Source organism: Arvicola amphibius, chromosome 12, assembly GCF_903992535.2.
Source record: "Arvicola amphibius chromosome 12, mArvAmp1.2, whole genome shotgun sequence".
NCBI classification, from domain to species: Eukaryota; Metazoa; Chordata; class Mammalia; order Rodentia; family Cricetidae; genus Arvicola; species Arvicola amphibius.
In genome coordinates this window covers 157,706,567-157,723,409 of record NC_052058.2, presented here as the reverse complement: position 1 = coordinate 157,723,409, position 16,843 = coordinate 157,706,567, and the positions used below count along the sequence as shown (strand labels likewise).

The 16,843-nt window shown below is 48.3% G+C and overlaps 1 protein-coding gene across 2 annotated transcripts in view; it reads right to left on the bottom strand.

Annotated features, from left to right (window-relative positions):
* Me3 (malic enzyme 3) overlaps positions 1 to 16,843 on the bottom strand; it is a 184,708-nt gene continuing 167,865 nt past the window's right edge. For both annotated transcript variants that reach the window (XM_042056050.1, XM_038313758.1), the window contains 7 exons: positions 6,106 to 6,203; positions 5,694 to 5,807; positions 3,657 to 3,762; positions 2,938 to 3,080; positions 2,255 to 2,428; positions 1,503 to 1,601; positions 1 to 210 (listed from right to left, as the gene is read on the bottom strand). In XM_042056050.1, coding sequence (XP_041911984.1) covers positions 49 to 210; positions 1,503 to 1,601; positions 2,255 to 2,428; positions 2,938 to 3,080; positions 3,657 to 3,762; positions 5,694 to 5,807; positions 6,106 to 6,203 — 896 coding nt within the window. In that variant the 3' untranslated portion in view covers positions 1 to 48. The remainder of the gene's footprint in view (positions 211 to 1,502; positions 1,602 to 2,254; positions 2,429 to 2,937; positions 3,081 to 3,656; positions 3,763 to 5,693; positions 5,808 to 6,105; positions 6,204 to 16,843) is intronic.

Here is a 16,843-nt window from a genome sequence, read left to right as displayed (position 1 = left end):
TTTATATTATATTTCTTCATCCAGCCCAAGTAAGTCCCAGAGAGTGCATCAGACCTTCTGAACATTCATGGCTTCCTTAGGCCAACTGTAGGTGTCGAGTGTGAAGGAGTCATAGTCTGGAGTGTAGATCAGAGATCTTACAAAAGCCTCCTTGTCCTTGGGCTCTGGATAGCAGGAGGCCAGGTTGTGTTTATACGCATAGTCGAGGACCTAGGAAAATCAGGTTTGAATGAGACACTAGATCTATGGGAAAATCGGCCTTAAAAGCCCCTTCCTTGGCAGCCAGGGGCAAAGAATATCCCCTAAAGGACCGGTCATGTTCCTCTTCAGTTGCCACCCATGACACCACCGGAAGGGGAGAATTAAAACTTTTTTCCTAGATAGCATTTGCTTCTCTTCCTAAAGGGCTGATTGTCCTTCTCTCCCAGAGCCTGGGCCAAGGTCAAAGAGGCCCAGCCCATTATTATCCCTGTTTCTAATGCTCTGCGGGTTTCCAGCCACTGATAAACTTGATGAGTCCTTCATCTTACTGCTTGGGAAGCAAAGTAATGGTCACCTTCTTCTAGAGTGATGATGAGAATATAGTTAGTAACAGTCCGCCTGCAACCCGTTCCCATGGAGCCTGATGTGGTTGAATTGGATGATCATCTTGTGAGCAAATAGCTCCCATGAAGGAAGAGGAACAGGCGAAGCTGAACTGGGATCTGGATTGTTGGACTTCATAATTGCTTTGTAAGGGCGCCTGCGCTGGACAACTGGTGGGGACTACGTATTGCTGTGTGGTGTACTTTCTGAGACTGTTGGTTATTCCTACAGAAAAACACACACTAATGGAAAGGATATCATGTACCTAGTATCCAGCTTAGATAATTATGGCTTGAAATAGGGCTTTCTTTGTATTATGTTTTCTCTAAAAACCCATTATCTTTGCATAGTCTGGAATGTTCTGTGAATCCGATCACCTCACCATCCCTTAAAGAGATAAAGGGGAAAAGTAACTACCCACTCTGGCCAACAGGAGTTTTTAATCCCCGAAGTTTTGGGAGGGAGGAACTGCTGGGCTCTACAGAGAAGCAGCTAAGGTTGAGGGAAGTGAAGGCGTTGGGTCACAATGACGCCTTTGCTGATTGCCAGAGTGGGGACTCCAAAGCTTGAGTCCTTTCTAAGATGCTGGGCAAGCTGGTCTTTCCCATAAATGAGGGGTTATGATTCATTAAAGAAATTCCACCCACATTCTGGTTCACAAGACCGTGGACTCTGAATGACCTTCCTTCCTATGTCTGTGGGGGAAATGTGGGAGCTTTTCTAGAATGCCTGGGTGGGTGTTTGGGGCGAGACTCAGGCTGTTGAGTAGGCAAGAGTTTGCCACATAGTCTGTGGGTTACATGCAGCGAGGCTCAAGGAGCTCAGGTTTCCACGGCTGCCTAGCCCTCCTGACGTAATAGGAGTAGGTGGAGCCACACCACCCGTGCTAGAGGGGTACGAGGGAGGACAGCCCTTACTTTGACTGCAATTCTCAGAGACACATCTCGGATGGTGCTGAGTGGTGGGTACAGTCTCCCCTGGGACAGGTGCTGCTCAGAGACTTCTTGGGCAATATGCTAGAGAGAAAGAGAGAAGGGGAGGAAGGAGGGAGGGAGGGAGGGAGGGAGGGAGGGAGGGAGGGAGGGAGGGAGAGAGAGAGAGAGAGAGAGAGAAAGAGAGAGAGAGAGAGAGAGAGAGAGAGAGAAAGAGAGAGAGATTTTCTTTACAGACAAATCCCATTCCATTGTCCCAAAGCTTGTCCAGGTGCTGCTACCTATGCCACACATAGCCCTAAGGAAGCCTAATGCTTAGGCTTAAACATAGACTCATTCTTTCTGTGCTAAGCCTGGCTGAAGTTTAAAGCAACATGAGGTTCCGTGAATTCTAGAAGGAGACCACTAAGACCAACATGGATAAGCTTGTGACCAGCAAACAAAGACTCTGCCTTCTGACAGATCACAGCCTGTTATATAGGAGTCTCTGGGTGCTTTGCTTACTTCCTGGGTTCTAGCCTCCTCCCATATTCTTGGTATCATTCTGGGTGGCCATCTAAGCAAAAATATTTCTTGCTTCAAGGTTCCATGATCTTTCCTTTCCAGCCTTGTTTCTGGTCTGATGCCAGGGTCAGGGGTAGTAGACAAGAGAGGACGAATCTGGGGGTCACTGGGCCTAAGGACCTGGTGTTGAGCCACCAACCCTAGAAGCATCCTAGGGAGAAGAGCAGTGGTACCTCTGCCGTGAGGAGGAAGATTTCATCTGGGATGTGTCGGATCCCACCAGCGATGACGCCCAGGGCAACCCCAGGAAACACATAGGCGTTGTTTCCCTGGCCCGGAATGAAGGTCCTGCCATCCTCCAGAGTCACATTCTTAAAGGGACTTCCACTGGCAAAGATTGCTCGGCCCTGGACATAGGAAGAAAGCGGAGGTGGAACTTGGAGACAGGTTTGGGGCAGCCATGGGGCAGTCTATTCTTATCTCTTAAATGTTGGACCCATCTTCACCCTCCCCTGTGTGTCCAGAATAGTGAGAACTTGGTAAATACTCTAAGAACGGTTCATTTATTTAAACAGAAATCTGAGCCTTGCCGCCCTTCAAGAAGGCCATGGTGCCTCTTCCCCAAACATCTGGGAGGGCCAGCATGAGATAGTTGCCTCAAGAATAAAGAAACTCTGCTGGACAAAGCTCTGTCGTTTGGGGGAACCCTGAGCAGTTCAGTATCATGGAAGAACTCCGGCTTTGGAGTTAGATGGAGACTTGAGGGCTAGCTCGATGATCTCGGGAAAGCTGATGCATCTTTCTAAACCTCAGCTTGCTCACGATGACGGGGCACCCTCTGTCATCCTCATAGGGTTGCTGATAGTAACCGCTGCTACTCTCTCTTAGCTGGTAGGAGGAAGGGCTCCCCGCTGACCTCAGTGACCCGGTAGCACTTCTCAGCTGTGCACTCAGCCTTGCTGGTGGGGTTGCTCAGGGCAAAGATGATAGGGCGCTCGTGGAAGGAGGCCATGTCCCTTAGAATCTTCTCCGTGAAGGCTCCTGCGACAGCGGCGACTCCTACAGGGAAAAGGGGCGGCAGCGAGGAATGCCTACTCTGTCTGAACACCCCATTTCCCTTCTTGTGGCACTGGTGAGGGAACTAGGTACCCCATGGCAGACTTGGGAATCCTGGGGATAGAATCTGCTGTTGGGATGAGGGAATCCTGTTTCTTTGAGCTAGCTAAGACCTCTTGTTCATTTCCGGAAGACCACTGGTCCATTTCTGGTCTCCGATCTTGAAGGTGCATCCGGAAGCCATTCCCGAATGTTGTCGAGCACAGAGTGTTCCTCTAGTACAGGGACAGGTACCAGAGCCCCGGTCTGGGTGTGAAAGGAGTGCTCATCTCCATGCTAGAGAGTAGCACTGTGCTTTCACACTGTCTTATATCAACACACATGTCACCAAGTCCCAACTCTGGCCCTCACTTCTATGGTTTCTATACCGAAGTCACCCAATAAGTTTATGGCATCGAACCAGGAATGGGATAGGGGAGACAGCCGTAGGTGGTTTGCGACTCTTCACTGAGTCTCAGACTATCTATCTGCAAGTCGAGAGGGTTAGCTGGGCTGGGTGGCAGGACCTCGTCTTCCTACCTATAATTGCTGTGGGCTTCACCAGCCTCACTACCTCCTCTAGGGAGTTGACTTCAGGATGGTCTTGGGCAAACATCTCCTTCTCATGGTTCAGGTGGCTTCTACCCTGTAGGAAAAGAAGGAAGATGGAGTAGCAGTGGCATTGAGGGACTTCCAAGCAGAGCCTTGATGTGTTAGAATTCTGACAGTGTTTCTGACTGAGCCTTGTGTTTTGATCCGAACCTTCAGAATAGTGAGGCCCAGACCCTTTATCAGATTTCCCAGTCGAACCTAAGGGAAGGTATACACTTGTTCCTTCCCTTCCCTTCCTTCCTTCCTTCCTTCCTTCCTTCCTTCCTTCCTTCCTTCCTAAAAATGTATTTTCATTTTAATTGTGTGAGTACTTTTTTTAAAGAATTTTTTATGATCCATTTAACTTTATTTTATGTCTCAGATCCCCTGGAATTGGAATTACAGACAGTTGTGATCTGCCATGTGGGTACTGGGAATTGAACCCAGGTCCTATGGAAGAGTAGTCAGTGCTCTTTGCTGCTTGTTTTTGTGCTCCACTTGCGTTCAGGGTCACTGGAGGCTAAAGAGGGCACCAGGTCCCTTGTAACTGAAGGTACAAACAGTTGTTAGCTACTATGTGTGTGCTGGGAATCAAATCAAATCTGGGTCCCCCAAAAGAGCAAACAAGTGTTCTTAACACTTAAGTGTTCTTAACTGGGCCATCTTCTTAGCCACTTGGAAGAATAAATAAATATTTATTTATAATAAATTATTTAAAATAAATAAGATCAATAAATCATCTTTTATTTTTTATTTTGCTTTTAGCTGTTGGGAGTCATGGGTTACAGGGACAGGATAGAAAGACTCCTAGGAGATTCCTTAGCCTCACTGAACCCGCTGGTCATATGAAGTGCAGCCTACATGTTTGCAGAAGGACAGGGCCTGCCTGGAGACTTTCAGTACCAGAGAGCTAATGTGAATGGATTGAACAGGATCCATTAGTCTTCCTGGGAGCCTCCCTGAGCTGAGTCTGGGATCAGCTGGTCATGCCTGAGAAGCTCCAGGCTTCTTCCCAGCTCTTTGAACAGGAGCCCAGGGGTGACAGACTGGCAAGGTGTTGGTAAATGGGTGCAATCATTTTGACGGCTCCAACTGGCCTCAGGAGTGCCAGAGGGAAGATGCCAAGCCTACAGTTCCTTGACTAGAAGTCAGCTCAATAGAGTGGACCAAATGATGTTGGAAAAAGCACACGTGAACAGAAGAGTCACCTATGTCTGGTAACCTGCCCAGAGACTGTTGGATTGATGGGGGGGATGGGAAGATGCATACCAGGCTGTGGAAGAGAGTGAGCCCGTGTGTTCTGGAGGACTATGATTCAATATGGCTGAGGTAAACTGAGGGTAGGAAGTGGCAGGAGAGAAGGCTGGAAGGCTATTCAGGTACACATACATGCACGCTCTCCTCATAACACCCCCCCCCCACACACACATAATACATACACACACACACACACCATCAAATTTTTTTGGGTAACAGCAATTAAAACTTTTGCTTTAGAATTTTCTTTTTGCTTTCCATCCTGTCTTAGCATTCTGCCCCTTGGAGAGCTCGCTCTTCCTTCCTTCCTTCCTTCCTTCCTTCCTTCCTTCCTTCCTTCCTTCCCTCCCTCCCTCTCTCTCTCTCTCTCCTTTCCTCTCTTCCTTCCTCCCTTTTTTCTTTCTGTTCTATCCTCCCTCCTCCCTTCTTCCTCCTCCTCTTTTTCTGAGACAGGGTTTCTTTGTGTAGCTCTGACTGTCCTGGAACTTGGTAGACCGGAAACCTCTAGCTTTATTTATTTATTTATTTATTTATTTATTTATTTATTTATTTATTTTCGAGACAGGGTTTCTCTGTAGCTTTGGAGCCTGTCCTGGAACTAGCTCTTGTAGATCAGGCTGGCCTCGAACGCACAGAGATCCTCCTGCCTCTGCCTCCTGAGTGCTGGGATTCAAGGCGTGCACTACCGCAGCCCGGTGAAACCCCTAGGTTTTCAGACTTGAACAGTACCTTGACAATCAGACCCCTCGAGTCCACCATCCAGATCTTCCTCATGGCTTCTGCCTTGGGCATGCCTTCCTTTTCCAGGGCCATAACCAGGAGGTGGGCGATGCCCATGGCGGCCTAGGAAGTACCGTAAGGACGATATTTAAACTCAAAGCACATCAGTTATTCAGCATATACCAGATGTTTCACCCAAATGAGCCCTTCTTTTCCTCAGCCCCACAAATCCTAGGAAGCCCAGTTAAATCTTTCCGTTGAGAAACTCAAATATTGAGCCTCAAAACGCTGCAACGATCAGACCACACTTACATTGCTTCCTCTAATTGGAATCCCAGACCACCTCCCACCACACATAATCCCACGCCCATTCTTCCTCTTCTCAGGACAGCCACTGGAGAGTCTTCCTGGCAGTACTTACCTCCCCCGCACCCTGGAAAACAAACACGTGATTGGAGAGCCTGTTCTTGGTGATTCTCAGAGCGGCCAGGATCCCTGCCACGGCTACAGAGGCTGTGCCTGCAACAGAGTGAACCAAATCAGCTTGTGGCCTTGAGCCCTCAACCTGCAAGTAAAGACTTGGCAGAGTTCCCAACATCGAGGACCTGTGCGAGAAAAACAGCTTTTCTTAACTCTTAAAGAAATCATATCTCTGCCAGGCGGTGGTGGTGTGCACCTTTATCCCAGCACTCAGGAGGCAGAGGCAGGTGGATTAAAGCAAGTTCCAGGACAACCAGGGCTACACAGAGAAACCCTGTGTTAAAAACAAAAGTCAAACCAAACCAACCAAACAACCCCCCACAACAAACAAACAAAAAACAAAACAAAATAAAACAATAAAAATTAAAATTATATCTGGCTTAGTGGTTAAAAGCACTGACTGATCTTCCAGACGACACGGGTTCAATTCCCAGCACCCGCAAGGCAGCTCACAATGGTCTGTAACTCCAGTTCCAGGGAACCTGATACCTTCACATGGACAGCCACGCAAATTTAAAAAAAAATTGTTTAAAAAGTTAAAAAAAAAGGAATGTCTGGAGGCAGGAGGATTCAGGGCAAATTGATGCCATCTCCTCCCTTCTACTGTAAATAACAGTTTGAAAAATAGTCCCTGGCCTTGCTACTTGTCCATGGGAGACAACCAGCTAGCCAGGTGCTGTTACTGCTATTATGTGGCCGGATATTCAATCACACTGTGAACCGAGAGTTTGCATTTGCATTTATTAAATAAAATCAACCTTGGGTCAGGAAGCGGAGCCAGCAACTGGTGCGCAGAAAGAAATCATAGAGAGTAAGGAGTCTGGCTGAAGATGGATAGAGAGACGCGCAGGAAGTAGCTGGGAGGGACTTTGAGTGTGATGGTCTTTTTGGTTTGGCAGGGCAGAAGGACTCTCTGCGACTCAGGTAAAAAGGGAAAGTCAACTAGTTGCTCCTCAACCTCTTTGAGCTAGCTGGTTCTTCACCCCAACTTCTGACCCCAAAGTCTTTATTGGTAAACAGAAAGATAGAGATTTAGTTAAAAACTACATTTGGTGGCAGCTGCAGGAGGTGGATCCGGCAGATATGTAAGTCCCATCAGGCTGCTTGCTACTAGAGAAGGGACCAGTAACTGGGAGCTGCAATTACTGGCTGAAACAGCGGTAGATTCAGGTGCAGCTGCTGTGTTAGCAGAAAAAACACGTTTATTAACAGATGAAGCCACGGGATAGATGTGATTAATAGATGCCAAAAGAAAGAAAGAAAGGAAGGAAGAAAGAAAGAAAGAAAGAAAGAAAGAAAGAAAGAAAGAAAGAAGAAAGTGTGTGGAGTGGATAAAATTCTCAGTGACTGTGTATTGTTGACATGGGCACAGCCATGCTAGGGACCCCAGTACCTTAGACCCATGGGAACGGCCAAAGCCTTCCCTAATCTGTGCAAATATTGAGCAATTGAGAGTGTACAGAAAGCATCGACTGAGGCTTCCTCCCCCAGATGTTTACAGCTGGAGACTCCTCTCTCCTACAGACATGAGCTAACCCCTCCCCCTGTGCCATGACAAGCAGGCAGAGTCCCACACATTGGGTCGTCCTGTCCTGGTGCCCTCCATCAGAGGGAGCACGGTGAGCCCCACCCTAGCTTCTCTTTGTGTGTCTGTCTTTCCTTCAGTGTCTTCATGACTATTGTCATCCTTGTCAGGTTTCCCGGACCAAGTCACACAAGATGTGACACCCCTAGAATTACTCATTGAAGGGGCAAGACATTTAGAAGTCAGGCATGACGGGACACCAAATGATTGTGTGTCGAGATGCCCATCTTACCCACCACACAGTAAGACTGCACATGGCAAGGACATGCAACCTAGGATCCGACTCAGCAAACGATACATTGTACCCTTTCTCCCACAGCCAGAACACATGGGCCTTCACGACCCCAGCATAACTCAGACTTTATGCTTCCTGTGACTTCAAGTTTGTGCCCTGCCTGCTTAGAGGCCTTTACTCCCAAGAGAGATGAATTTCCATTAGGAATCACAGTAGGCTTCTATTGGATTGCAGATTGGGACCGCCACCTGGGTTTTTCTCTGCACTGACCCAGGAACCCAGGAGGACTCATTTCTCTGGCTGTGGGGGTTGATCCTGATAACCAAGAGGAAGATAACCACTGGGAGGAACATGGCTGGAGCTAGGGCATCCTCTGGGAGACTGACAGTCCCATGCATGTCAGTAAATGTTAAAGGATAAGGCAAGTAAAGACAGGCGGGACTATTGGTGGCCCAGGACATTCAGAAACACAGGAATAGGCCACTTTACTGGGTGAAAGAACCCTGGCCAGACAATGTCCTGTCTGAGGATAAGAAAACATGGAATGGTTAAGGAACAAATTTATGAGCACCAAGTGACATTATATGAAAGGAAAATATCAGCTCAGGACCCCCAAGACCAAGTTCTCAGCACAAAGGAGATTTATTTTCTCCAGACAGACAGAGGGCAGGGAATAAGAGACAAAGACAGGAGGTAGAGGACAAGGGAGAATGGGAAGGGGGAAAAAGAAAGGGGGTAGGGAGATTTGTCCAGGAGGGACTAATGATGGCCCCTGGATAGAGAGGTGGCAGATGTGGCATATAGATGGTTTATGAAGGTAAACCGAGGTGTTTAATTTTAATTGGGCATGTTAATTTGGTGAGCCAGAGGGAGCTTTTTGATTGCTGGGCTTCAATACTTTGTTAGCTGGACCTTCATAGTCAGCCTCAGGGAGAAAGTGGCCAAATAAGGGAATAGACCTTGGTGGCTAGTTTTAGGAGTCAGGAGGATCCCAGAGGCCCACTCTCCAGTCATGGTAAGCATGACACTGTGTCTCAAAGAATAAGGTGGGCACATTAGAGAAACAGACCCACCCTTTGGTCATATACTTGTGTGAATGGGAGCACACACCTGCATAGAACTCATGCACACGTTTTTATTAAAAATTTTTATGACGGTTTCATAGCAACCCAGGACATGCTCTCAGTAAGTAGCTAACATCAGTATGGATATCTAAAGCCCTCTGGATTTTATGTGTGGTCATTCAGTGCTGACATGCATTGGGCAGGATGGCTTCTCCCACTGAGGCGTCAACTCTGTCATTTAGAATTAATTTCTGCTCCTTAGAAGGCTTTCTGCTCTCAGGGAGGCCGTTTGCAAATCATGCACCAGTAGATGGCGCCAAAGATATTTTATGGTAGCTGTTTCCTGGGCTAGACAGTCTTAGAGGACTTTTCTCTGTTTGGCTGCCAAGTATCTTTTGAGGTTAGAACCTGAGGGTTGAAAAACTGAATTTATCTTCATCGTGTAGAGCTGGATGCAGGCTGCTGAATCTGGCTTCCTGTCATTGCATAGAGGAGGATACCGATCTCTGCATGGTATTGAAGGGAGGGTGGATTGGTCTAGGGTCCAGCAGAAAAGCCAGGAAGGCTCGGTGTGGTCTGCAGCCTACAGCCTTTCCTGGGTAGCTGGAGGCAGCAGAAAGGCCATGCAGGCTTTGTGGGGGAGAATTGTGGGGTGGATGGTAAAGTGGAGGCTGACGGGTGAGAACTTTGGCAGGAGACGTCAGTGTTCAGCTGAACGGGATCAGGATGAAACCCGGCAGGGATCTCATAGATTTCACTGCGCACCGCAATGAAACAAGACAAAGGCCGCTAACTGCCGCTTATTTATTACACCTTTGTTGTGTGTTGTGATGTATGTTTGTGTGTGATGGGGAAATGCATGTGTGGTACATGCATGTAAGGCCGGCGGAGGGTTTCAGGTGTTTTCCTCTGTGCTATCAACCTTTCTGCGGCTGACTCAATCCCAAACTCCCAGAGTCTGCCTGTCTGACTCCCAGTCCCAATGTTGGGGTTAAAGAAAAGAGCAGTCACACCTGGCTTTTTACATGGGTGTTGGAGATTCGAACTCAGGTCTTCAAATTGGCACAGCAAATGAGCCTCCCCCAAGCTCTGTCAATTAGTCTTAAGGTAAACTTGGCTGTGTGCCTTTGCCCACTTAATCTTCATAAAAATGCTACGGAGGAGGTATTCTTGTGTTCCCTCTATGGAGGTTTTTAGTTTTAAACTTCCTCTTAGCACAGTGAGGCTCAGAGGAAACACACGCAGCCAGGAGAAATTGAACGAATTATGTGCACAGGGACATCACTTCAACAGATAAAGAAGGAGGAAATGTTCCAAGAGGTTGCGCATCTTCTCAGAAGGTCTCCAAACCTTCTGTCTCATGTGCACCCTTTGCCACCCCTGCAGAAGCCACGGAGGTCCTTTCTGCCCCTAGTCAAAGCCACCTCCATGTGCCCTAGGATCTCCTTCTCATGGATCCATGGAGTTTGTTCTCCCATTCTTTCCTCCATTCTTCGTCCTCAGTTTCCCTCTCTCTGCTGGGTCATCCCCATGAGTAAATAAACACTCTGTAAAATTTTATTTTTAAAAAAGGTCTTACCCTTATAGGCCCAGCCCTACTTCTTACTGCCTTCTATAGTCAAACCCCTCAAAGAGCCCAATGTGACCACTGCCTCCATTTATTTTTTCCTCTGTCTCGGGGGAATCCAGTCGACCCAAGGGACCAGCCCACTTCTTGTCGAGGTCACTGAGCAGCTCCACCTTGCTAAGCCCAGCAGTCAGTTCTCAGTTTCCTGTCCTTTAGCCTCTCGGTGGCACTTGGCACTGCGGCCCGCTGCTCCTTGGGAGAACTCTCCCTGAATATGGCTCCCAGAACCAGACACCTACGGCTGTCTACTTCAGCCACCTCTCCACGGTCACCCTTCTGGGACCCACTCTGGAGGCCTCGCTCTCGGGAGGCAAGGTATCTTAAAGTCCAGATCAGAATTCAAGGCAGAAGGCAGCAGGTCTTAATTATAAAAAGGGATCTTGGCAAATCAAGTTATCGTCTCCACCGCTGACTTCCGTTGTTGGGTGAGGCGAGGGTTATTAGTTCTTGGGCGGTGTGTCGGAATTTTAAAATGGAGGGGAGGAAAACTGCTTAGATTTTTGGAGGCAATCACCCCAGGAAGTCTGAGAGCCCTATGGCTCGTGCCCACAAGTGATGTGAGCTGCTTGTTCCCACTCCTGATGAAAGACAAGCAAACTTCTTCTTCGGCGGGAACGTTCCATAATTACACTTCCCGCAAACAGAATACTTGAGGCTGTAGGTTTAGCAAATGGCAAAAAAAAAAGGACAAGCTGAGAATATTCCTTTAAACAGTCCCGTTTGGCCGAGTTGGATCAGTTTCTCTGTTGAGCAGATTTCGGGGGGGGGGGGGGGGAAGGGTGACAGGGTCAGTAACTGGCAGCCAGAAGGATGGGGAGGGGTGGGCTGGGTCAAGTGCTGGCTGAGGATGTGGTGGATCCCTGGGTCTCAGGACTGGATGGCTTCTATAAAGCTAGGCAGACTTCTGCCGTGCTCCACTGCAATTCCCTTCCCACAGCAGCCAGCCCGTCTCTGTTTACTGCTCATTCACAGGCTTCGAGGGCCAACTGGGGGCATCGAAAGCAACAGAGAGAGCCAGAGAGTAGACTTTTCTCTAGGAGCTGCCGGACCACTTCAGCAGAGGCCGAGTCCTCTCTCCAGTCCCCTGGCAAGACTTCTGAGACTGCTTCAGCAGTGTTGTGTCTTAGAGGACTTTTCTAGAGTCCCGGGGTGCTCTAGAGTGCAGAATATTAAACTGTGGGATGTAACAGCAGCAGTCAAGAGCTTCTGAACACACAATAACGAAAAGGTAGTTCAAAGCTGAGTACACGGCAGGTCTGAGGTGATCTGGCAGGGCTCGGCTCTGTTGCATTGTGGGGCTCATCTGCTGCCCTGGTTCTGATCATACTGATCATACAACATGCTCGCTTAGCATTGCATGTGTGATCCTAGCGTGTAACACCAAGCAAGCCTGCCTGAGCTGCCCTGGCTCAGGCTTGAGGCTGGTGTTTGTTCCAAATCGTAGTGTCTCTGCTGTACCCACAAAGTTTCCTGCTCTTATAGAAAAATACAGTTTAATTATGGAAAAAGATGCAATATTTTATACTGCCATTTCTCAGGTTATAAATACTAAATATGTACATCTTTGGGTTGTTTTATGTTAGAATGAATGTTTTTCAAATTGCTCTTTGCATGGTTGCCTTGAGCTTCATAAATCTTTGTTCAGTGAATTTGGGCTTGAGAGTAAGAGAGAATTTCCAAGAGTTTCTGGCACAGCCCTAGACATGCTTCCGCCACTTTGTGTTACATATGTACATGAAGTAATGTTCTCAGCATTGATGGTTTTGAAATGAAAATACTTCAACGCTGAAAAATGTTGAAGCTGGCTTATATCCTGCAGTATCAAATGTTCACTCATGATTTAATTTTTTATCTTTATATTTGATTTCAAAATTAATTGTATCCGCTTCATTACCATGAAAACTTGCATTCACCTTTAATAAAAGGCAAAAATTACACGCATACCAAAGAGTTGTTTTAAGATAAATTTTGTATTGATTTGATATCAGTCAATGTTTAATTTGAATACTCAATCTCTATCACTTTCATATCCAGGGTCCTTCCAAAGGTTGTCTGAGTTTCCTCTATACCTTCCTCTGAGGGGTTGTGGGTGGGAACAGAGCAAGAAGTCTCCTCAGAACAGTTCCAAAAGCTAGAGCCGGCCTCTCCTGCCATAGTCTGCGAGGACCTGGGGGGAGTAAATTGTCCTTTCTTAGCTTCTCCCGGTCCTCAGCTGCCCAGCTGCTGGAAGATGTGGGGTTGCGTGGGGATTGGTCCCAGAAGTGAGCAGCCTCAGAACACAGGACATGGTGGGAGGAAGGCTGTGGGTGCTGGGGAGAAATGAGATGGGAGCGGGGTGGTGAACTTTGTTGTGGGGAAGATCAAGAAAAGGCCTGGGACTCGGGATGTGTGTGGTGGTGAGGTGGGACGTGAGTCCTTGGTGGCTTTCAGTGACATTGCTGTTTTGTAAACAGGACAAATTAGTGGCCAAAAAAAAAATCTTTGGGGCTCAGCCACTCGTGTGCTTCTGTCTGTGCCCATGGTGGCACCTGTAGCCAACTGTACCCACTGAGGTCATCTTTCAGCTATGTGCATCTTGGCCAAGTGCCCCATCGGTAGCTCTGGGGAACATTCTGTGGCATGGAATGCCATTGCCTAGTCCTGGGTCATGAGAAGAGAGGGTCACCTGGGTGCCTGTAGCACGGCCTGGGTGTAGCATCCTGAGGGAGGCCACGCTTGTGCCTTTAAGTATCAAACAAAGTTAGCCAGGGTCAGGAACAAAGTTCTACGTGGAAGAATCAGCGTGTGCAGAACCATGGAACTAGTTAGACAATTCACAGACCAGTGAGTTCAGTGCTGTAAGAACAGGGCACTGTGGGGTGACGGGGATGGCTCAGTGGGTAAAAGCCCTTACTGTGCAGTCCTAACAACCGGAGTTCAGTTCCCCAAAACCCCAGTCGAAGGCGAGAATCGACTCCTGGGGGTTGTCCTCTGATCTCCCATGTGCACGATAGTGTGCACACCGTCACACACACAAACCATACACACAGCAATAATAAGTAAAAAATTGAGAAAGGCACAGAGGGCATACAGGAAGTGGAGAGAAGCGTGGTAGCCATGGCTTCCTTTTCAACAGGCTTCAGTACATTGTGCTCACACGTTCTCCTGCTTCTCGTCATCACCCTGCTCTGGGTCTCAATACCGCTTCCTCAAGCCCAATTTACGCTCTATAAATACTAGTGATAGGTCCAATAAACTGAGCGCTGCGGAGTGGCTGTTCCTGTACACGCCACACACACACACACACACACACACACACACACACACCTCAGTTAGTGCAATAGTGGGTAATGCCACAGATACTTGGCAATGAATTGGCAGAGGCTTCGACTCACTGGAGTAGGGGCTGGCTTGAGACGAGCACACGGGCTGCTCTGATATTTGCTGATTCCTAGTCACGGTTGCGAGTTCACTTCAGAAGAAAGGTCAAGCATGCTAGGAGAATATCTACCACTCGGCTAGGACCACAGAGCAGCCGACGCTTGAAAGTGAGAAAGAGTACGAGGCTTCTGTGATCCCAAGCAGCAGGAAGGCAGAGGAGGCAGGAAGATCACCTCAAGTTCAAGGCTAGCCTGGCACAGCAAGACCCTATCTTAAGAACAAACAGACAGATAGACAAAAAAAAAAAAAAAAATACCTCAAACAAAAAACTAATCGCGAAGGGGTGGCACAGCATACAGGCATCTTGTCTAGCTATCTATTCTTGAAGATGGAGGAGGACTAGAGGCACAGGTAAGTTTGCTAGGGTGGAGTGTGTTCTGGAGTTGATGAGCCCATTGTTTCTTGTGCCACCCCCCCCCCCCCAGTCACATTGTGTGGTTAGCTTGCAGTGGAGGTCAGGGCCCAAGGTCACTAGGTCAGCAGCATTCTGTGCCTGATTCCTTTCCTACAAGCTATCCTTCCCAAGGTCAAAGTTAGTCTCTCCCCAGTACAACTACCCCCACAGCTGTTCCCCTTCCCCGTCTCTCTCTTCTCCCCCAACAGCAAAGATGTTCCCAGCTGAAACAACAAAAGTCACCTGAGCCTCCTCTGTTCCAACATTCCTGAAGAGGCTGCCAGCAATGAGTCAGCACATGGGCAGCTCTGTGCGCCCAGAACCAGCCTGGCCCGGGGGGAGGATTTCTACGGGCCAGAGCTGGGGTGACGGAGGAAACAACCAGGAGGAAGGCTCTCTGTGCTCCGACTCCAGAGTTCAGCCCCGTGGGCCCCGTGGGGTTTATGATTCAGACAGTACAAATAAGGTAGTTGATGTCACACACATCGGGGCCCACAGGAAGCTCAGCCTGGGTGCTCCTGAGGACTGTGGTGCCATCTCTCCCTGCTCCGCTGAGGATAAGAGGCAGGGCTTATGCTGTAGCAGGCAGCGTAGATCTAGTCTCATCTTAATGGGGGGGCCACTTGGTTCCAGTCTTTTCAGTATGTGGGCCACAGGCAGATTCTGAGACTATTCCTACATCTTTCTGGGGTGAACTGTGCCTGTCCAAGCTTGTGCTTGTGTGGACAGAGGCAGAGAACGCTATAGAGACTCAGCGTGGACCGTGAAGCCTCAACTAAGCCCACTAGGAGCTCAGGCCAGAACAAGGGTGGAACACATTTCTTCATGAGTGGGAGGGTAGCCTGCGGCAGGGCAGGACTGTGGGTGAGAGGCTTTCTGCAGCTGAGGTTCTGCCTGCATCAGCTGAGGCTAGATGTGGATGGGATCTCCATGACAACCTCTTCCCATTTTGATTAGTTCTAGGGGCACATCTGCATATCAGGCTGTGGTCACAGAGGCTGTGATGATCTTATAGAGTGCCTGCCATTCTTGTTCTGTCTCCCATTTCTTCCCATGAGTTCTAAATTCATGACCTCTGCTTAATTTCTGAGAAAAGAATAGGAAATTTATCTCCCTTTTATTTTTTATTTTTTGGTGAGAATCAGAAACTCTCCAGCTGGCTTCGTCTGAGAGTCTACTGATAGGACTCAGAATGCAATGAACTTAAACAAACGAACTGATTTAATTTCAAAAATCGTTCATGCATATGAAATTATACATATGTTCACACATGTCTAACATCTGAGTATGAGCATCCATGAGGTGCATTTGTATGTGCACCTCATACATTTGCATGTGAGCTTTGTACATTTCTATGTGCACTTCATATATTTGTGTCTGTAGCATACATACACGAACATAGAGGTATGATGATCAGGAGAGTGACGGGCTGCAAGGCAGGGACCAACACAGTCATTTCTATAGGAAGAGGTGTGACTGTGGGAATGTTGTTTGTATGTGTGAGTATCATGCATCCGATGTGCATTATGTTGGGAACTGGGGATCAAAAATAAGTAAGCCACGGTTCCTGACTCCAGACGTTTATCATTTAGTGAGAGGCAGAGAAGGCAATGGAATCATCTAGAGTGAAATGGTTTGGATAGGATGTGCCCTCCAACAGGGCACATGTTGAAATCTTGGCCTACGCTGGTAGATCCGGTCAATGAGAGAGGACTGGACCATGAGGGTTCTGACTTCACCAATGAGTCCACTGAGGGAATCAGAACTTTAGGGTGTTGTTAGGAAGTGATGAGAACACGGAAGTGGGGTCTGGTTGGAGGAAATGGTTGCCAGGGGCGTGCATTTTAAGGATGTATCTGGTCCCGAGACCCTTTGGCTCTTTTCTCAGTACTTTCTGCTGCTATCAGGCAACTAGCTCTGCCCCATCTCCTGCCAAGATGCTCAGCCCCGTCACAGGCCCCGGCACAATGGACATGCACTGGAACCTCTCCGCAAGTGAGCAACAATAAACCCTGCCTTCTTTAAGCTGTGTTTCTCAGCTGTTTTGTTATAATGATGTAGAACTGACCACTGTAAGAACAGACAGAGGAGAGCGCATGGGTGGGCACCCAAACCAGACAGTCTCTGGGCAGGCCACCCGCCGAGCTGAGTCTTGGAGGATAAAGGAATTCATCAGGTGAGGTGATGGGAAACAGCCGGACATGGTGACATGCTCCTGTACCTCCACGGTGACACGCTCCTGTACCTCCAGCACCGGGGAAGCAGAGGCGAGAGGGATAGGAGGCTGAGACCAGTCCTGGCTAAGACTCTATCTCCAAAACCAACCAGACAAACTGAAGGGACGATTAGAAGAC